Source organism: Tamandua tetradactyla, chromosome 4 (assembly GCF_023851605.1).
Source record: "Tamandua tetradactyla isolate mTamTet1 chromosome 4, mTamTet1.pri, whole genome shotgun sequence".
In the NCBI taxonomy this organism is placed as follows: domain Eukaryota; kingdom Metazoa; phylum Chordata; class Mammalia; order Pilosa; family Myrmecophagidae; genus Tamandua; species Tamandua tetradactyla.
In genome coordinates, this window is record NC_135330.1 from 113,712,666 (window position 1) to 113,736,124 (window position 23,459).

Genomic DNA, 23,459 nt, shown 5'->3' on the forward strand with positions numbered 1-23,459 from the left:
ACTATATGACCTGTAATTAAACTTCTAGACATATACTCAAATGAATTGAAAGCAGAAACTTAAATGGATATTTGCACACCAATGTTTCTAACAGCAAAATGCATCAAAAGACAAAAGATTGAAGCAACCCAACTGTCCATCAGCAAATGAACATCTAAACAGAATATGATGTATGCATACAATGGAGTATCACTCAGCCTTAAAAAGGAACAAAATTCTGATACATGCTACCACATGGATGAACCTTGAAGATATACTGTTAAGTGAAATGAATTAGACAGAAAGGGAGGATATCACATTATTCCACTGATATGAAAAAAATTAGGTTATGTAAAATCATAGAGACAAAGTAGATTAGAAGTTATGAGGAAGGGGAGTGGGACGTTAATACATAATGGGTATGGGATTTCTGTTGGGATGACAGAAAATTCTGGTAATGGATGGTGGTGAGGCTAGTGCAACACTGTGGATGGGAGTAATACCACCAAATGGTATGCCTGGGAGTGGCTGAGATGGGAAAGTTCATGTTGTATATATGTTTCCACAACAGGAAAAAAACAAGAATAACTAAAGAGACAATGACAATTAAATGTAATAAGTGATCCTGTACTGGATGTAATAATGGAAGAACAAATGCCCAAAAGCATATTATAGGACATATGAAAAACTTAGAATAAACTGTAAACTTTATATCAATGTTAAATTTCTTAAACTTGATAACTGTACTTAAGGTAATTACTTAAGTGAATATCCTTGTTCTTAGGAAATGAACATGGAAGTCTTTAGTGCTCAGAGAACATGATGTGTACAACCTACTCTCAAATGCTTAGAAAACAGACAGATATGTAGGAAGGTAGGTAGACAGAAAGACAGAATTAGACAGACATAGATAAATAGAGAGATGGATGATGGATGATAGATAGATAAACAGATAAATAGAATGACAGAGCAAATGTGGAAAAATGTTAAAAATTGGTGGATCTGGGTATCTGGATGAGCTGGCATGATGGAGCTCACTGTATGGATTTTGTATTACTTTTGCAACTGTAATGTAAGTTTCCAATTATTTAACAATAAAAAGTTTAAGAATAGAACAAAAAATTAAACAAGTTCAAGCAACATTATAAACTAATCCAAATGTGGTACACATCAGACATTCAAAAGTATAAAAAGAAACCAAGTAAAATTGTCTGGGAACATTGTACAAACTGCTTGACAAAAATGGCCCAAATGTTACCAACTGTTAACACATTCGTTTTCTCTCATCTTATTCATAACTGGACTCTCCTTTCTTCAGGTATTGAAACAGGGACAACTTTGAGAAGTAATACATTCCCAGTATTATTTTTCTCCCTGTCTCTCTCTCCTAACCCTTCCCCCCACAGCCCTGTCTCTGGTGAGTTAGAGTGAACAAGCACATAGTGCAAATTTTCCTTGCTTCTGGCTGATGCCACACAACAAGCCATCACCTAGCTTTGGGAGACGTGATGGGACTGGGGGGTTGAGTCTGTGCCCATACCACATTAGGCATACTGCAGTATCTACTTCTGGCCTGTGTGGTATGTGTAGGTGCATGCATACCGAACTAAGTAATTTACATGCATAGATCCTATGAAGTAATAATACTCTCCTTTTAACAGATGAGGAAACAGAGAGGGTATAAGCAACTTATCCAAAGTCATTCAACCAGTAAGTGGCAAGGCCAGGACTAAAGCCCAAGCCTGCTTGACTCCAAAGTCTATACACACAATAATTATCCCACTCTACCTACCTAAAACCTTAGAAATTTTCATTTTTTACCCAAATATACTTTTTTATTAACCACAGGTTGTTAATCTGCCTCCAAGAAACAATAATAGATTACACATCTTCCAGACTTAAAAATATTTGAAGACAGTTCACTTGGTCTGCCCTAAATCTTCTCTGCTGAGATTAAACAGCCTTAGTATCTTCAAATCTTTCCATAAAACAATGTGTTGGGGTTTTTTTTCGTTTTCTCATTATCCTAATCTCACTCTGGCTGAATGAATTTATTTGTCTGTATCACTCATTAAGTGCAGTACCATCAATGGAGTAAACTAACTGGCAAAAAAGAATGGGATTATCATCCCCATTTCATTCTAAACAATAAGCATCCATTAACACAGCTTTGTTTTTATAACTATATAACCCTGATGACTCATTAAGTGTGAAATTGACTAAAATTCTGATAACATAGTCACATGCACTGCTAAGCCATTCCTCCTCCACCCTGTACTTGTTTAATGGTGAATGGAATAATTCAGTAAGAGCAACGTAAATTGAAGTTAAGTAAATTAGTAATGTAAACAAAATAGCAAGGACAGCAATATTTCATCTACAAGGAAACAGGCTTTTGTCAAGCATTTTTCCATAGCTATCTTAGGACACTAATTGCTATAAACTTGTTTTTATCATTAGTGCACAACAAAGAGAACAAAATCGAGTGCTGCGCTATGTTCTGAAGCTACAAAAGCTGAACTGACGAGGTTTGAGAAATACGTACTAAGCTATGGCCAGTAGAATAAAGATGTTTCAAAACTTTGTCTGTATCAAGTATCCAAAATAATCTGTATGTAGAAGTGATCTAGAAGGTTACATACCAAGCTGTTATCCATGGCAACCTCTAAGGAGTACAAGTGGGGAAAACAGATGGCTCTTTCTTTTTATTTTATATAAAGTTTTTTTTTTTAAAGCAGGTATTAAACTACACAATAAGGCATTGCTTCTTTGAGGTTATAGTTAGGCCTCTGGAAGAGTGAATAAGGCCAGCTCATAAAAAAATCAGATTGAAAGTGAGCAAATGAATGGAAGAATCCACAAATACACACATATGCCCATTAATATTTAGGGCAACCACATAGTTTACTGTCAAAACCAGGACATTCTGGAGGGTGAAAGGGGGCATTATTAAAAATAACACAGGGAAAAGAGGCATAAACTGGGACTGTTTAGGCAAATCCAGAGGTCTGGGCACCCTGTATATTTTAGATGCAACTATGTAAACCATCTGCTTAAAACTAGGAGAGAAAAAGAGCACAAAATTTTTCTACCAAGCAAGGGATGATAAAGAAATAATGCAGCATACTTATGATTGGTTATTTAGCATGCTATCTTTAATATTTTATTTTAGCGGCCAAAATAGTACTTAGGGCATGCATAGGTTTTCTTAACCCCACTTTATTTCACTCTAATCCCCATAATGTTCCCTCCTTCCTCCAAACCAAAAGAAAGTATTTATGTTCCTCAACAGGAATTTTCTCTCTAAAGAGGTTTTCAGTAAAGTGAGTATAATTTACATGAGTATAATGTTTGGGAAAGGAATGCTGAGGGACATCTGAGATTACAATGCATGTTAACAAACCTCACGCTACTTTCTCTGTCTTACAGACACCCTATGGATAAAAGGCATTATTTACCTGCATTGTATCAATGAGAAAGCCAAGGTTTAGAAAGGTGAGGCTCAAGGTCAAAGCACCATCAACAGCCAGCCAGGAGTAGAACATGTGTCTTAAGCCCTAGTGTAGTCATTCCACAAAGTCACGTGGTTCGTTGTTTACATACCTTTTCCTACGACCTGGCTTTCTCAAGTGACATTAAATTTGTAAGATCTGATCTACATGGTGGCTCCCATTTCCAATAAAAATCTTATATAAAAAATTTGGCATTCCATAAAAGAAAAAGTAGGTAATCATCTGCATGACAAAGGATTTAACATTGAAAAAAATTGCCATAGATTTAGAATAAAAAGTATACATTCTGTCAACATTACAAGGTGTTGAAAATGGATAGTATACAGGAAAAAGTACAATCAGTGCAAGCTAAGGTACATAGTCCACAGTAACACTGTAATATGTTTCCAATGAATGAAGGCATTATGCCAAAACTAAATGCCAACTGGCAAGGGGTAAGGGGGGAGAGGTATGGATTCTTTGTTGAAGAAAAGGAAATGTCTTCATATAGATTATGGTGATAAATGTACATCTATTTACCTAAGTTGGATTGCATGATGTGCTAATAAAATTGTTTAAAATGGATGGAGAGAAACAAGTGCTAGACAAAATGTAGAGAAACAGATATACCAATTCACTGTCAGTAGGGAAACAGAGATGTAGCCCCTTGGAGGACAGTGTGTTAGTTCCACAGGAGGCTAGAGGTGGGGTTGCCATATGATCCTGCAATCCCACTGCTCAGCATATACCTGGAGGAAGTGAGTGTGGGGACATGAATAGACATATGCACACTGGTGTTTATGCCAATTCACAATGGATGGAGGTGGCCTAAACATACAAAGTCTGAGGGAAGCAAGGGAAAACTGTGGGGTATACATACAAAGGACTACTGAGCGGCTGCAAGAAGGAATAAAGTAGTCAGGCATGCCACTAGGTGAATGAACCTTAAGGACTGTATATTGAATGAAATGTCAAAAACAAAAAGACAAATATTATCATGCCTCACTCACATGGGCTAACTTTAACATAAAAACTCAGCGAACTGAAGTCGAAAGCTTGGGTTATCAGGTAGGAGCCTACTGCAAAGGGCCTTAGATTGTAAGGTCTTACAATAGTCACATCAATTCCGGACTTGTAACTGTTATTTATAAATTCTGAGATAGTGAGCTGTTTGTATATAATCTGATCGTTTCCAGAAACCTCAGGTTTTATATGACACCTGAGACTCAAGAGTTAGAGCTTTGAAGATATGAAAGCCAGCACTACCCCATACAGGAACAATTTAAAGAGTTGAAAAAGGGATCAGACTTCAACTAGAGATATGAAGGAAGCTGATTTGGATAGAACAAAAGTGGATCAGAATACAGGGTAAAGAATGATGTTATCCACATTTTAAAACATTTTAAAACTTCAACTTCTGTGTGAAACCAAAGTGAGAAATGTTTATTTGGTGCAAAATTTATATTTTGGGTAGTGCATCACAATTTCACTTGAATGGTCAGTTTAGCTGAACAACATAAGTACAGAGAATCTTGACTACAGAGTTAAGATCTTGCTGGTTTGTCCAGGGTAATGTGATGCCCCAATATATCCCAGAGTAATCTGGGCAGTGAATAAAAACGTATTTGCAATAAAGACGTATTTGGGGAACTGGGGAGAAAGAAGGAAATGTTCAATTTCCCCATTTGGAGAATTTCTGATATTCTCACAAGCAGGGGGGACAGCCAAATCAAGAAGCCGAGCCCTTGATCTTGGGGTTTGCACCTGTGAAACTTATTCCCGCAAACAAGGCTAGGCTAAGCCTACTTAAATTAGGCCTAAGAGTCACCCCCAGAGAACCTCTTTTGTTGCTCATATGTGGTCTCTTTCTCTAAACCAACTCGGCAGATGAACTCACTGTCTTCCCTCCTACATGGGACATGACTCCCAGAAGTGTAAATCTCCCTGGCAACATGAGACAGAAATCCCAGTATAAACTGAGACCCAGTATCAAGGGATTGAGAAAGCTTTCTTGACTAAACGGGAAAAGAGAGAAATTAGACAAAATAAAGCTTCAGTGGCTGAGAGATTTCAAACAATTGAGAGGTTCTCCTGGAGGTTATTCTTATGCATTATACAGATAACCCTTTTTTAGTTAATGGTATATTGGATTGGCTGGAGGGAAGTATCTGAAACTGTTGAGCTATGTGCCAGTAGCCTTGATACTTGAAGATGATTATATAAAGATACAGCATTTGTAAGTGACTTTATGATTGTTGGGAGCCTTGTGTCTGAAACTCTTTTTATCCAGGGTATGGACAGATGAGGAAAAACTATGGCTAAAAATAAGTAAGTATATAATGGGGGTCAAAGGGCAAAATAAATTAAGTAGATGGGAAAAAAATTAATGATCATTGAGTAGATGGAAATACTAGTGGTCAAAAAGCGGGGGGGGTTAAAGGGGTATGGTATATATGAGTTTTTCTTTTTCCTTTTTATTTCTTTTTCTGGAATGATGCAAATATTCTAAAAAATTATCATGGTGATCAATACACATAACCATGTGATGACATTGTGAGTTACTGATTGTACACCATGTATGGAATGTATCTGTGTGAAAATTTCTCAATTAAAATACTTTTAAAAAATATTGTGGGTCAATGAGAGGGAGGGGTGAGGAGTATGGGATGTATGAGGTTTTTTTCTCTTTTTATCCCTTTTTCTGGATGCCATGTTGTAAAAATGATCATGGTAAAGAATATACAACTATATAATGATATTGTGAGCTATTGATTGCATAATATGGTTAGACTCTACGTGTATGGATATTTCTCAATAAAAACATTTTTTAAAAAGGGGTGAATTTTAGGTTGTACATATGTTACTAAAATAAAAATTAAAGGATAAAATATAGGACTGTAGAACATACTGAACTGTAGTATAAATGCTAGGCTATAGTTAATATCACAATTATAAAAATGTTCTTTCATAAAATATAATAAATGTACCACACTAATGCAAGGTGTTCACAATAGCGTGGTATATGGGGAAAAATATACCCTGATGTAAATTATAGATTATAGACTAGAGTTAATAGTACAATTATAAACATGTTCTTTCATCAAGTGTAACAAATGGAGCACACTAATGCAAGCTGTTACTAATAGGGTGGCATATAGGAACCTTCTATTCCATGTACGATTGTTCTGTAAACCTACAACTTCTCTAATAAAAAATTATATTGAAAAAGGCAAAAAAAATTCATTTGGAGAAATTCAAAAATCCATTTGGAGAATTCGTGATATTCTCGCAAGCAGTGGGACAATCAAATCAACAGGCTGAGCCCTCAATCTTAGGGTTTGCCCCTATGAAACTTATTCCTGCAAAGGACAGGGTAGGTCTACTAATAACTATACCTAAAAGTCACCCCAGAGAACCTCTTTTGTTGCTCAGAAATGGCCTCTCTCTCTAAGCCTACTCATCAGGTAAACTCACTGCCCTCCCAACTATGTGGGACATGACTCCCAAGGGTGCAAATCTCCCCTGCAACGTGGGGCAGATATCCCTGGATGAGCCAGGACCTGGCATCGTGGGAATGAAAAAGGCTTCTTGACCAAAAGGGAGAAGACAGAAATGAGACAAAATAAAGTTTCAGTGGCTGAGAGATTTCAAACAGAATTGAGAGGTAATCCTGAAGATTATTCTTTTTTTTTTTTAACTTTTTTTATTAATTAAAAAAATTAACAAACAAAACATTAAGAGAGCATTCCATTCTACATATACAATCGGTAATTCTTAATATCATCACATAGTTGCATAGTCATCATTTCTCAGAACATTTGCATCAATTTAGAAAAAGAAATAAAAAGACAACAGAAAAAGAAATAAAACGATAACAGAGAAAAAAAAGATTATACATACCATACCCCTTACCCCTCACTTTCATTTACCACTAGCATTTCAAACTAAATTTATTTTAACATTTGTTCCCCCTATTATTTATTTTTATTCCATATGTTCTACTCTTCTGCTGATAATAGTAGCTAAAAGGAGCATCAGACACAAGGTTTTCACATTCGCAGAGTCTCACTGTGAAAGCTATATCATTGTTCAATCATCATCAAGAAACATGGCTACTGGAACACAGCTCTACATTTTCAGGCAGTTCCCTCCAGCCTCTCCACTACATCTTGAACAACAAGGTGATATCTACTTAATGCATAAGAATAACCTCCAGGATAACCTCTCAACTCTGTTTGGAATCTCTCAGCCATTGACACTTTGTCTCATTTCACTCTTCCCCCTTTGGTCAAGAAGGTTCTCTCAATCCCCTGATGTTAATTCTCAGCTCATTCTAGGGTTTTTCTCAGTCCCTTGACGCCGAGCCTCAGCTCATTCCAGGATCCCCGTCCCACGTTGCCAGGAAGGTCCACACCCCTGGGAGTCATGTCCCACGCAGAGAGGGAGAGGGTGGTGAGACTGCTCGTTGTGTTGGCTGGAGAGAGAGGCCACATCTTGAGCAACAAAAGAGGCTCTCCTAGGGGTGACTCTTAGGCCTAAATTTTAAGTAGACTTGACCTATCCTTTGTGGGGTTAAGTTTCATGTGAACAAACCCCAAGCCTGGGGGCTCAGCCTATAGCTTTGGTTGTCCACACTGCTTGTGAGAATATCAAGAATTCAACTTGGGGAAGTTGAATTTCTCCCCACTCTCACCATTCCCTAAAGGGGGCTTGCAAATACTTTTTCAGTCACTGATCAAATCACTCTGGGATTCATCGGGGCATCACTCTGGACAAACCAACAAAATCTCATGTGCTACCTGAGATTCCAAGTACTTATGACATTCAATCAAACTATCTACATGAGTTATATTAGGAAATGCTCTAGTCAAAATATAAATTTTGTAACAAATAAACATTTTTTGCTTTAGTCTCACACATAAGGTGACATTTTAAAGTATTAATTATCATCTATTTTCAACACCCTGCAATAATGACATTCCTTTGTTCTTCCTCAGGCAAAAACATTTCTTAAATTTGTACATTGTACATTTCACTATTATTATACACTCTAGGCATTCCTAGATTATACCATCTCGATCTTTACCATCTACCTTTCTTTCTGATTTCATTTATGTCCCCAGTCCTCCTCCCTCTATCATTCTCACATGCAGGTTCATTCAGTGTTTTAACATAATTACATTACTGTTAGGTAGTCTGTGCTGTCCATATCTGAGATTTTATATTCAGTCCTGTTGCACAATCTGTATCCCTTCAGCTCCAATCACCCAATATCTTACCCTATTTCTATCTCCTGATGGTCTCTGTTACCAAGGAAATATTCTAAGTTTGTTCACTAACGTCAGTTCATGTCAGTGAGACCATACAGTATTTGTCCTTTTGTTTCTGGCTAATCACACTCAGCATAATGTCCTTAAGGTCCATTTATGTTGTTACATACTTCATAACTTTATTCTGTCTTATAGCTGCATAATATTCCACCTTATGTAAATGTCACAGTTTATTTAGTCAACTGTCTGTTGATGGACATTTTGGCTGTTTCCATCACTTGGTAATTGTTAATAATGCTGCTATAAACATGTAAATGTCCATTTGTGTCCTTGGCCTCGTGACCTTTGAGTAGAGATAGCATATACATGGGTCCTGTTTTTTAAACCATTCTGCCAGACTATGTCTTTTGATTGGAGAGTTTAATCCATTAACATTCAGTGTTATTACTGTATGGGTAGTACTTTCTTCTACTATTTTGCCTTCTGGATTTTATATGTCATATCTAATTTTTCTTCCTTTTACCTTTACTCATAGTCTTCCTTTCTACACTCTTTTCCACACCTCTCTCTTCTGTCTTCGTATCTGTCTCTAGTGTTCCCTTTAGTATTTCTTGCAGAGCTGGTCTCTTGGTCACAAATTCTCTCAGTGATTTTTTGTCTGAAAATGTTTTCATTTCTCCCTCATTTTTGAAGGACAATTTTGATGGATATGGAATTCTTGGTTGGCAGTTTTTCTCTTTTAATAATTTAAATATATTATCCCACTGTCTTCTCGCCTCCATGGTTTTTGCTGAGAGATCTGCGCATAGTCTTACTGGGCTTCCCTTGTATGTGATGGATTGCTTTTCTCTTGCTGCTTTCAAGATCCTCTCTTTCTCTTTGACCTTGGACATTCTGATTATTAAATGTCTTGGAGTATGTCTATTTGGATCTGTTCTCTTTGGGGTACGCTGCACTTCTTGGATCTGTAATTTTAAGTCTTTCATAAGAGTTGGGAAATTTTCAGTGATAATTTCCTCCATTAGTTTTTCTCCTCCTTTTCCATTCTCTTCTCCTTCTGGGACACCCACAACACGTATATTCATGCCCTTCATATTGTCTTTCAATTCCCGGAGTCCCTGCTCATATTTTTCCATTTTTTTTCCTATAGTTTCTGTTTCTTGTTGGATTTCAGATGTTCTGTCCTCCGGTTCATTAATCCTATGTTCTGCCTCTCGAAATCTACCATTGTAGGTTTCCATTGTTTTTTTCATCTCTTCTACTGTGTCTTTCATTCCCATAAGTTCTGTGATTTGTTTTTTCAGACTTTCAGTTTCTTCTTTTTGTTCCTTCCTTGCCTTTTTTATATCCTCCCTCAATTCATTGATTTGGTTTTTGATGAGGTTTTCCATGTCTGTTCGTATATTCTGAATTAGTTGTTTCAGCTCCTGTATGTCATTTGAATTGTTGGTTTGTTCCTTTGACTGGGCCATATCTTCAATTTCCTTAGTGTGATTTGTTATTTTTTGCTGGCGGCTAGGCATTTAATTACCTTAATTAGTTTATTCTGGAGATTGCTTTCACTTCTTTTATCTAGGGTTTTCTTGCTAGATGAATTTGTTGTCTATCTGTTCTTTGACATTCTGTTCAGCTTTATCTGAACCTTTAGCTTAAGTTTTGTTTAACAGAGGAGAAATTTTCAGTTCTTGTTTTCTTGTTTCTTGCCCTGCTTGTGTGGTACCTTCCCCCCCACACACACTTAGGAGGGTCTGCTTAGATATTATAGACCCCAGCCAGATTTTCCCAGACCAAACTGGCCTCCTATCAGGAGGAAAGAGTCACCTGCGTCGGTTTTCCCTGAGCATGAGACCCAGCAGGTTGAAAGACTTTCCTGTGAAGTCGCTGGACTCTGTTTTTCTTATCCTGCCCAGTATGTGGCACTTGTCTGACTGCAGGTCCCACCAGCATAAGATGATGCGGTACCTTTAACTTTGGCTGGGGGTTTGTTGGAGACAGAGGAGAGGTTGTAGGCTGGTTTTAATGGCTTCAAATTACCAAGCCCTGGTGTCTGAATTCCTTGATAGAGGGATTCCACCTGGGTGGGCCTTCACCCCTCCCCTGGGGAAGGCACAGGCTCCAGATAATCCCCCAAAAGAGCTCACTTCTGCCTATGCCTGGGGCAGTTGCAGCCTGAAAAGTCCTGCCGCTGTATCCAGAGGCAGTCAAGCCTTTGTAGATACACAGCCACAAAAACCTGTTTCCTTCTTTTTTTTTTCCCCCTTTTTCTGTCAGTTCTGCCCCCTTGGTGCCGGGGCAAAAATGAACAATCTCCGCTTTGATCGGGTTCACCTAAGCTGGGGGCCTATTTTTAGTAGTCAGAATTTGTTAATTAGTTCCACAATTGGCATTTGATTGTGCCCAGTCACTGCTGCTGGTAAAGTCCTTTCCTTTCCCCTCTGGGAAGCGGCTTGTGGGGGAGGGGCACTGGCCACCGTAGCTTTGGGAACTCACGGTTTTGGGGGGTGCTTGCAGCCGGTCCAGCTGGTCCAGACTGGGGTACGCTGTGTGTCTGGTCACTGACGTGGCCCCAGGAGCTGTTCTGTACTGTTTCTGGTTATTTAGCAGTTGTTCTGGAGGACAAACTAAAACGCACACGTTGTTAAGCCGCCATCTTGACCCGGAAATGAGTCCTGAAGATTATTCTTATGTATTATATAGATATTCCTTTTTAGTTTATGTTGTATTGGAGTGGCTGGAGGGAAGTATCTGAAACTGTTGAGTTGTGTTCCAGTAGCCTTGATTCTGGAAGATGACTGTTTAACAACACAGCTTTTATAATGTGACTGTGTGATTGTGAAAACCCTGTGTTTGATGCTCCTTTTATCCAGGGTATGGAGAGATGAGTAAGAAAATACAGATAATAAATAAATAAATAATAGGGGGGATAAGGAGTAAAAACAATTGGGTAGACTGAAATACTAGCGGTCAATGAGAGGCAGAGGTAAGGGACTGCCTCTACCATACCTTGTAGAATGTATGAGTTTTTTCTTTGTTCTTTTCATTTCCTTTTCTGGAGTGATGCAAATGGTTTAAAAATAATCATTGTGATGAATATACAACTATGTTATGATACTGAGAGTCATTGATTGTATACCATGTACCGACTGTATGTATGAAGATTTCTCAGTAAAAATTAAAAAAAAAATAGTAAGAAAACTAAACTCAGATTAACCTTTCCAAAGACGGACTGCTAATAAGTAACAGAGCTAGAATCAAAACCTGCTGGAGTTTTCTAACCCCTAAGAGGCTTCAATTCAAGCCTAAATTCACCATAAGATGTGTAGTCTTATTCCTCAAGGAAAAGAGATAATATGTGTCCCTACCTAACTTTAAAAAGAGCTTTGGAAATAAAAGCATGCCTGTCTCTAATCAATATTTTGTTAAAACAAAATGAGGAGGGCCGGAGACCCAGGTTTGATTCCCAATGCCTGCCCATGCAAAAAAAAACAAAAAGAGGAATTAAAAGGTATATGTAGAATAAAGGAAAGTAAGACAAACATTAAAACAGGGCATAAACACAAGAAGCTATCCAAGTTTCTTACTTTGAAGACATGATACCATCCAATAAGATAGCATCACTCCTCCAAAGACCAAAACGCAGAGTATGTTCAGCAAATTCAAATTGCAGAACTGATTGACTTTAATGAGGAAACTTGAAAATGATCCCCCAAAAGAATAAACTTTGCCTAAAGACAGGGGGTATTTTTGGCAAAAAGAAGCCTACCCTCTATGCCTTGGGAAAGGAAGCAGGGAAAAATTAAGCCTTAAAAATGTTCCCACACTGAGATGACTCCCAAGGATGAGTTGGCCCTGGCACTGTGGGATCAACAATTCCACCCAGATCAAGAGGGGGATAAAAGTGTAACTAATAAAGTATCAGTGGCAGAGAGAGTTCAAATAGAGTCGAGAGCTTACTCTGGAGGTTGTTCTTATGCAAGCTTTCAGTTACATCTTGAAACCTATCATAACTTGCCAAACCCCAACGAGGACCACTCCAGCCAATCCTAAAGAACACCTAGGGCAAAATTCCACAAGGGTTCCAGGCACTAGAGTAACTTGCCAGAAACATACAACATCCAGATGGGTGCCTGGCCCAGATAAGCCCTGAAACTTAGAGGGCCCAGCCTCTTCAGAACATCAGATAGTTTCATCTTCCTACTCCATATTAGTGAAAGACCCTTACAACATGAAAAAGTTAGACATAGCTCAAATATCCCTAAAGAGAGGGATGGAAAGATCAAAGGTGATGGTGGAGTTACAGAGTGAAGACAGGATTTAACAAACAAATATGAATGCTGAATCATTAAACTGATATTTCTTTTAGTTTCCAGTATCTTAAAAGTAGCTAGAAGTAAAAACCTAAAATTGTGGAATTGTAACCCATGTCAAAGCCTGAATATCTTCTACAACTAACTGTGGTCCTGTGCTTTGAAATATATTACTTTTTTGTATATGTGTTATTTTTCACAAAAAAGAAGGAAAACAAGTCGATTGCGATGATAAAAAAATACTTACGCCCTCTAGCCTCCTATATTCTGGAGCAGCTAGAAGGAAAAATCTGAGAGGATGGTATGGTAGCCCACGATAAACCCTGGGATCTGCCCTGTAACTTTTTATTGAAGAGTGCTTTGAAAATTATTCATTTTTTATTTCTTTGCTTTGTATATATGTTATACTATACAATAAAAAAGTTAAAAAAAAAATGTTCCCACACTGTCACTTGATCTCACTTTTGGAACTATACCCCAAGGAAATAAATGAATAAAATAGTCATGGTTGTGAAATTTTTCACAGCAGTTTTCATTTACTCATTCAAGAAAAATTTGTTGAGCTTCTATTATGTCAGGTACTATATTCTAGGCACTGGGGATATAGCAGTCAACAAGACAAAAATCCTGACCTTGTGGATCATATATTGTCAAAGATGAGATGGACAATACACAAACAAATAAATATACAGTGTATCAGATGGACACAGCCAGAGCTGAATAAACATTTAACAAATACATGAAGGCATGCTGATAAGTACTACAAAGAGGAAAAAGAGTTTGGTCAGGGAGGCAGAGAGAGTACAGGGTGCTATCTTATATATCATGGTCAGAAAAGGGCTCACGGGTTTGACATTTGAACACAGTAAGCTATAGGGATATCTAGAGAAAAAGTGTTATAGGGAGAAGGAACAGAGGAATAGCAATTAAGTATTAAGTTTGAGATGCTTCTGAGACATTCAAGTGTAAACATCAAGGAAGAAGCCAATAAATGAGTCTCGAGTTCATGGAAGAGGCCCAGGTTGCAATATATATTTAAGAATGTCAGCATATATATGGCATTTGAAGTCATGAGACCAAATGCGGCTACCTAGGAAGAAAGTGAAAATAGAAGACAACCCTGAGCCCCGGGGGCATGTAACTTTAGAGCCTGAGAAGATGAGAAGGCACAAGCAACACAGACTGAGAAGGAGCAGCCAATGAGGAGTGAAGAGAAGTAAGAGAAGCAAGAGAGTGGTATTCTCTAAGACAAATTTTAAAAAGTAGTTCAGGAAAGGCATGATAGGTTAGATTCTGTGGAAGGTCAAATAAAAGTGGGCTTCTATTTGACTCTTAAGATCTAAGAATGTGGATGGGGTGGATCACTGAAAAAATTACCAGAAATTCAAGAGGTGGAGTCTACTGGCCCATCCTTGAATTTGGACTTGGTCACGGAGATACTCTCACCAAAAGGACACGAGCAAACCTGCAAAACAGGCTGGAAAAGCACTCATTCACTGGGGCTTGCCCTCTCTTTTGCTACTGGAAATCATGTGAATGAGCATACTGGAATGAAACACACATGGCTGATGCCCCAACTGATATCCAACCAACCACCAGACACACAAATGAGGCCATCCTAGATGACCCAGGCCCAGCCAATAACTATCCAGAGGACCTAGAGAATTATCAGGGAAAGCAACAACAACAATAACAAAAAAACCCACTTGCTTTTCACATTGTTTGTTAGTCAGCCAAAGTGAAAAAGTAGAGGATACTGGTCACAGAAAAGAGGTACTTCCATGGAGTAATATGACTGGAGTGGAATTAAGAAGATGGGAGGAATGGAGTACAGGCATCTGGCTGATACCAAAACCTGAACTATGGAGGCTCCAGTTTCTAACAAGGCCATTTCCACATCCAAGAAATTACACTGTTAACCTGTTCACTAGATAGTCCTTACTCTCTTCCAGAACCTCTACAGATACAGTGGTATCAAAGCCAGGTTTTTCTATCTGAGCACTTTTCTTGGAGCATCCAGTCATGTCCACACAAGCATACCTCCTCACAGGATGTCAAGAAGATGAAGGGGTGGTTTCATTGCCAGTAAGTTTTACCAGTAAAACTGGCTTTAAACTTACACCACCTGACACTAAGGGTGTACATCTGTCTTCTTACAGGGCACCTAACCATCACTTGACAAGCCTTGGCATGCTCATTCTATCTCATTTTCCAAGTATTCAATAATTATTACAAAACTCAAGTAATTCTCCATCTGAACAAGAACAACAAATACATTTAAATACACTTGTAAAAATTTTCAAAAACAATTTTTTTGCAAATGTCAATGATAGGTAAAAAACTTACTTGGCAATCCGCAGTTTCCCAACTTCCCCTCTTCCAGGGGCTTTAGCCCATTGCTGTGACAAGTATTTAGGAACCTAAAACAAGGTAAAATACCAATAAGGCTATGTTTTTAATGCTAAGAGATCTTTTGAAACACAAAATTATTTTACTGCCTTTATTTTCTTTCCGGTCTCTTGTAAGTAATCAGTAAGTATCAACCTCGCTATATATGCCATACTTTAAAAGATAATAAGTCACATAAGAAATGATTTTAGCTCTCGAAGAGCTTAAAGTCAACCTAGTTGATAATGCAAAATTAATACAGGTCAAATAACTTAACAGTAATAAAGTGCTAACTTATGTTCCCAAATAAATTCAGTAAAAGTTCAGGTTAGAGGAGGACTACCAGAAAAGGCTTTTCAGAAAAGATGACATTACAACTAGTATGATATGATTTAGAGACAATACTGAGTTTAAGATGATTTCAGAAGATAAGCTTTTCTATGTATAAGACTGTAACTTTGACCAATATAATGATCTCTGAAATAAAAGCATTTATTAAATGTAAAAGCTAACATTACATAATACTTACTGCTTTGCCAGTACTGCTATAAGCACATTACAGGGTCATGCATTTAATACTCACATCTCTATGAGGGAAGTACTGTTAATTATACCATTTTAAAGATGATAAAGGTGAGGTACTCAAAGATTATATAATTTACCCAAGGTAACATGGTTGGTAAATGATGGAGTTAGGATCTGAATCCAGACAGTCTGGCTCCAACATACTATAACTGGATACTTGTCATTTGAAGGATTTTAATGCTCAAAAAGGGAATCCTCACCACTTGACTTGCCTTATTTATTCCAAGTAGTTGAGCTCTGGAATCAGTATATTTATATGTAAGCTTACCCTACTGTGAGGAGTAAATGAGATAATACATATAAAGTGTGCAACATAATGCCTCACACAAAGGATGCTCAATGAGCATAACGTTTCATTATAATTTCCCAAAGTCACCCTAAAATGGTAACATGAATGTGTAACTGAGTCAGTGCTGCCAAACCTGGGAAGGAAAAAAATAGTTCTATCTAGCAAAACATCATTGGCAAAAAGGATCATTTGATTACTATTAGTGAAACAAATGGCAGTGCTTTGGATAAAAAATTCAGAACTAAAAGGATCAAAAGAAAACCCTAATGCTATTTGTTCAATTATGTGTGCATCCCTTTTTTTTTTTTTGAGGGGTATAGAACGGAATTTTTATTTTTACTTTCATTTTTTTTATTTTTCATGCAATTTTACTGAGATATATTCACATATCATATGACCATTCAAAATATAAAATCTGTGGTTGACAATATCAGTATCATCATATAGCTGCACAGCAACCAATTTCAGAACATTTTCAGCACTCCAAAAATAAAAAAAATAAAAAATAAAAAATACGCCCCCCCCTTGTTCTAGTTTGCTAGATGCTGGAATGCAATATACCCGAAATGGAACAGCTTTTTAAAAAGGGCAATTTAATAAGTTCCAAGTGTTTATAAATTTGGTCCATGGAAATGCTCCAATTTAGCAAGTCTACAGAAATGTCCGATCTAAGACATCCAAGGAAGGATACCTTGGTTCCAGAAGGCTGAGGAAGTTCAGGCTTTCTCTCTCAAATGGAAAGGCACGCAGTGAACCTAGTGACATCTGCTGGCTTCCTCTGCAGGCCTCTTGCTCCATGAAGATCTTCAGAAAGCATTCTTCATCTCCAAAAGTCACTGGCTGGTGGACTCTGCTTTGTGGTTTTGCAGTGTGCTGTCACACTTCTCTGTTCTCTTAGAATCTCCAAAGGTCGCTTTTGGTAGACTTGGTGGTTCTCTTGGCCTTGTGGCTCTGCTCGGCTCTGCTATGGCTTTCTTGTCATTCCCAAAAGGGCATTCTCTCCAAAAATGTCTCCTCTTGTATAGGATCCCAGCAGACTAATTAAGACCCACGTAGAATGGGTGGAGACCCATCTCCAACCCATCAAGCTTAATACACACAACTGATTGAGCCACATCTCTGTGGAGATAATCTAATCAAGTCTCCAACCTATAGTACCGAATAGAGATTAGAAGAAACCATTGCTCCCACAAGACTGATAAGGATAAAAAAATGGCTTTTCTAGAGTACATAAATCTGTTCAAACTAGCACACCCCTACCCCCACCATTATTTATTTACTCTTTCTGTATTTATTTTCTATAAATGTCTGTTAAGTCTAGCTCATTTATTCTGTATTTATTTTCTTACTCATCTGCCCATACACTGGATAAAGGGAGAATCAGCACCAAGGTTCTCACATGGCCACACCATAAAAGCTATATGGTTAGAAAAAATCTTCAAAATCAAGTCTACTGGATTATAGTTCAAAAGTTTCATATACTTCCTTCCAACATTTCTTTTTTTCTTTTTATAAAATATTTTTATTGAGAAATCTCCACACATATACAGTCCAACCATGTTATATAATGACTCACAATATCATCATAGTTGTGCATTCTTTACCATGATCATTTTTAAAACATTTGCATCACTCCAGAAAAAGAAATGAAAAGAAAAAAAGAACTCATACATCCCATACCCCTTACCCTCTCATTTACCAACAGCATTTCAATCTACCAATTTTTATCCTTTATCTCCACCTATTATTTATTATTTTACCCTGCTGTCCATACACTAGAAAAAAGGAACATTAGTAATTATTATTTCTGGATTTTGAGAGGCTGTATAACCTGGTATTTAGAGATAAGAATGAAGCGGATCAGGTTGGGATTACAGTAATTCAGAAAAAGGAAGACATTGTCTGTATTTAAGAACCTCATTTACTCTTTGAGACCAAAGGAAGGAAGATCTATTTTCTCCAGAACCTAAATTTTCTCTAACACATACTCTAACTCAATCTGTCTGAATAGATCATTCAAAACAATCCAAACACAGGGAGCCCAGAATAAGAATGAGGGCCTATAATCCTATATAGTTTAGCATAATTGCCTGGATACATCCCAGAGTATACTACTATAAGCAGATAATCAAAAGTACTGGCAAAGTCCTTTAAGAGCAAGAAAAAAATTACGGAACTATTAAACTTTACCACTGGGGAAGCCCTGGATACTGTGCCGAACATTAGGGATACCCAAATCAATAGGCCAAGTTCTTGATCTTCAGGCTTGTTCTTGTGAAGCTTATGTATGTAGTGGAGAATCTTAGTCTACCTATAGGTATGCCTAAGAGTCACGTCTGGAGGACCTCTTTTGTTGCTCAGATGTAGCCTCAGTCTCTCTAAGCCCAACTCTGCAAGTGAAACCACTGCCCTTCCCACTAAGTGGGACATGACATCCGGGGGTGAAAGCCTCCCTGGTAGTGTGGGAAATAACTCCCAGGGATAAGGCTGGCCCTAATACACTCCATGGAACCAACAATGTCATCTTGAGAAAAAAGGGGAAAAGAAGTATAACAAATGAGGTGCTCAGAGAGCTCATATAGAGTTGAGAAGAGGTCACTCTTATGCAAGCCTCAGTTAGACATGGCTACCTATAATAACTTGCCAAACTACAATAAAAAACATTCTTGCCAATCCTAAAGAATACCTAGGGCATTATATAAGATTCTACAAAGGTTCCATGCACTAGGGTAACTTTCCAGGAACCTATAACCTCCAAATGGGTCCCTGGACCAGAAAACTCCTGAAATGCAGAGAGGTTAGCCTCTCCAGAACATCAATTTGTCCATCCCCCTATCCTAATATTATCAACAGCCCCTTCCAACATGAACAAGTTAGAATGGGCATAGCCCAAATACCCCTAAAAAGTGGGAGAAAGATCAAAGGCAATAGTGGAGTTATACAAAGAAGGTAGGGGCTAACAAATGAGTATAGTTACTGAATACTGATATTTCTTTTAATCTCCAGTATCTTAGAGCAGCTAAGAAGTAAAAACCTAAAATTGCAGAAATGTAACCCATACCAAACTGTGAAATCTGTTCTACAACTTATTGTTGCAATGTGCTTTGAAATTTATTGGTTTTTTTGTATATATGTTATTTTTTTACAAAAAAGAAAAGTCAATTGTGTTGATAAATGCACAGCTTTATATGACTAAAAAAAAAGGAACAACAGACACAAGTTTTCAGAATCACACAGCCATACTGAAAACGCTAGTCATACAGTCCTCTTCAAGAATCAAGGCTACTGGAACCCAGTTCAACAGTTTTAGGTACTTCCCTTTAGCCACTCTAATATGCCATAAACTACAAAAAGGATATCCATATAATTCATAAGAATAACCTCCAGAATAACCTCTCGATTCTGTCTGAAATCTCTCAGCCACTGAGACTTTGTCTCATTTCTCTTTCCCCTTTTGGTCAAGAAGTTTTTCTCATTTCCATGACGCTGGGTCCTGCCCCCAGGTATCAGGTCCCATGTTGCCAGCGAGATTTACACACCTGGGAGTCACATCCCACGCAGGGAGCAGGGCACTGAGTTCACCTACCAAGCTGGCTTACAGAGAGGCCACACCTAAGCAACATAAGAGATGCTCTAGGGTGACTCTTAAGCATAATTATAAGTAGGCTTAGCTTTTCCTCTGAAGGGAATAAGATTCATAGGGGCGAGCCCCAAGATTGAGGGCTCATGGGCAGGCCACGGTGGCTCAGCAGGCAAGAATATTTGCCTTCCAGGCCAGAGGACCCGGGTTCGTTTCCCCGGTGCCTGCCTATGTTAAAAAAAAAAAAAAAAAAAAAAAAAAGATTGAGGGCTCAGCCTATTGATTTGGTTGTCCCCACTGCTTGTAAGAATATCAGGAATTCCCCAGATGGGAAAGTTTAGTATTTTCTCCTTTCTCCCCAATCCCCCAAGGGGACTTTGCAAACTTTTTTATTCTTTGTCTAACTTACTCTGGGATATATTGGGGCATCACACTACCCTGTACAAACTAACAAGATCTCAAGCTCTATTCAAGATTCCATGTAATTACAGTGTTCAAGTAAACCAACCATACAAATTAAATTAAATAACATGCTACTGAAAATATAAATTTTGCATCAAATATCAATCCCTGGTCTCACACAGAGGCTGAAGTTTGAAAATATGGGCCATATCATCCTTTACTTTATTCTGAGTACTTTACCCAGTATTCAGATTTACCTTAATCCTATCCAGATCAACTTCATTCACATGTCTAGATGAAGCCTGATTACTTTTACAGCCTTTTAAACAGCTGCTGAACGGGGTAACACTGACTTTCATAGCTTCAGAGCTCTAACTCTGCATCTTAGGTGTCACATAAATACCCAAAGTTTCAGAGAACAACCAGGTTATATACAAATAGCTCAATATCTCAGAATTTAGGTATATCAGTTACAACTCCTAAATAATGTATACATGTGCATTCTTAAAATAATAAGTCACTGAACAATTTCTATGAACCAGACAATACACTAGAGGTTGAAAAAAAGGAAGGGGAGAGAAGACTAACGGTCTCAGGTACCATGCTAGTTAAATTTCACATCCATTGTCCCATTTACTCCTTCCAACACCCTGAAAAATCAGTATCATTCTCATTATTCTACAGCAGAAAACTGAGGATCAGAGAGTTGAAATAAAACAACTAGTTGGTAACAGAGCCAAGATTTGACTTCAGATTGGTGGTTTTCTTCCCTACTCCATACTGCCTCTCATGAGAGCACACATGCTCAAGAGAGTATGCCAAACGGAAAAAAGGATTTGAAGATTCCAGATCATAAAATTTCAAGTACACTGCACTCTACTCATTCGAACAAGCCTACTTTATGCTAACTATATCTATTCACTAGGTTTCTTTTGATTATGGGTGACAGAAAATCCAATCTAAATCCACTTAAACATAGAGAATTCACTGGCCCAAGTAACAAAAAAGTAGCTTTAAGGCAGTTTAAGAGCTCAAAGAGGTCATCAAGACTCCTTCACTATCTCTTATCTCTGCTTCCCTATGTGGCACAATTCTTTGACAGGCCTCCCCCCTTATGTGGCAAGATGGGTGAAACACCTCCTGAGCAACGCTCTCTCTTCCAAAAGTCCCCAGCAAAAATGTTACTGTTTCTGCCGGTGATGACCAGGTCACATGCCCTTCCTAGGCTCTATAACTGTATCCACAGAGATGAGATACTGGCCAGTCTGAGTCAATGACAAGTTGGAGGTGGGGGAGATGGGCTGCTGGGATGGTATTCAACACCATTAAAATCACAGACTGAAAAGGGGAAGTAACAGTTGCAACAAAGTAAAATCAGTACTATGACAGTTTCAGACTGAACAGTACTGGTTAGTCAAAAAAACAAATGTCCACAACATTATATGTTAGGGCTAAATATAGGATTTAAAATTGACCTGATCACATACTGTCATAACATCAAATAAATCTTTAAATCCTGGGAACTATGTAAGTTATTACCTTATGGCCTCAATCTTCAAACCCTGCCAAGTAAGTCAGCCTTTCTGATTTTTAACCCCAGGGAACCTTTATACCAATTACTCTAATGCAAAGGAAAAAAATGTCTTCTACAGTTAATCAGCCTATCAATAAACAGCAAGCTAAATTTCCTAATAAAGTCCTTAGAGGAACGATGCTGTCTTTTATTCATTTTACTGTAAGTTCTTGGGGTTCTTCTGAGCCCTATTTTAAGATGTCCTAAGGCCTTCTCATAACGGATAACAGAATCCCTTCTGTTATGGAATAACTCATGTCTCCAAAGTTCAAGGCCCTAAATCCTGGTCCTGTAGATGTGAAATCATTAGTAAATGGGATCTTAAAAGATACTATTAGTTCAAATGAAGCCAAGATGAATCAGGGTGGACCTAAATTCAACATGATGGGAGTCTTTACACAGAGAAAATCTGGACAAGTAGGAGGAAGGAAAAGAAGACAGCTATGTAAAAGAAACTGAGATTGAGTCATGCACTGATGGAAAGCCACCACCAGAACACTACAGACTTCAGAGAAAGCATTTCCCTGCCAACACCATGACTTTAGACTTACAGCCTCCAAAACTGTGAGACAAGAAATTCTTACTGCTTAACCAACCAGTCTGTGGTATTTGTTAAACTCAGACATTTTTCACAATCTGTATTTCAAGCAGCCATTCTGATCATTGTCTTCTATCTTCCCAGTTCTCTCCTTAGTACTTTGACTCCAACCATTCTTCCAGCCCTTCACTGATCCTATTTCACACCTCTTCACTGTCCCTCATCTGCTCACGCCCTTATTGTACTTAGATTTCATGGACCATCATTATAATCATCCCTTCACCCCTATGTCCCACAATCATCCTGGCCTGGCAGAATCTTAATCCTAATTAAAGCCAATCTCCACTTCCTATTATAATATATTACTTTATTAAGTTTTTGTGTTATTCCTTCTCCTCCTCCACACTTAGACCTGAGCAGCTGAAGAAAAACTCATAATGATACTAACTGGTTTCACTTTAAATACACGACAAACATTGTCAAGTAAGCCCTTAAAGATACCTGGCAAAAATTTTTTTAACAGATGAAACTCGTTTTTTTTTTTTAATGTAATTTTATTAAGATATATTCACACACCATACAATCTATCCAAAATATACAACCAATGGTTCAAAGTGTCACCACATAGCTGTGAATTCCTCACCCGGATCATTTTTAGAACATTTGCATTACTCCAGAAAAAGAAATACAAAGATGAAAACCCCAAGCATATTATAACCCTTACCTGCACCCTCCCTTACTGACCACCAGTACTGCACTCTACCCAAATTTAAGACTTACAATAGAGGTAGGTTAACTAAGAGAGTAGTGCTGTCAGAGATAGATATAGAGAGAGATGAGTAACATCTGGCAATTTAAGCACGTCCCTACTCAATTCACTCTCTCACTTCAGATGATTTGCATGTTCTCTTCAATTCTTAAAACTTTAACATCTCTGTCTCTCTCCGTGCTGATGACTTGACTGCCCTTCCACTGAAGACAATCAAAAAAGAAGCTCTAACTCTACCACTTAACTACAGTTGAGTCCTTATACTCTACTTTTCCCTCTTAAAATAAG

General features: G+C 37.9%; 1 protein-coding gene across 3 annotated transcripts in view; it reads right to left on the reverse strand.

The window, feature by feature from the left end:
* GTF2F2 (general transcription factor IIF subunit 2) overlaps positions 1-23,459 on the reverse strand; it is a 204,462-nt gene that overhangs the window by 169,692 nt on the left and 11,311 nt on the right. The window contains exons 1-2 of one of the 3 annotated variants that reach the window (XM_077158284.1): positions 17,001-20,097; positions 15,394-15,467 (exon numbers count right to left, since the gene is read on the reverse strand). The exons of 1 other annotated variant lie outside the window; for it this stretch is intronic. In XM_077158284.1, the coding sequence (XP_077014399.1) occupies positions 15,394-15,467; positions 17,001-17,107 (181 nt within the window). In that variant the 5' untranslated portion in view covers positions 17,108-20,097. Of the gene's footprint in view, positions 1-15,393; positions 15,468-17,000; positions 20,098-23,459 lie in introns of those variants that run through there. One more of the 3 variants, XM_077158286.1, reaches the window with a different exon arrangement.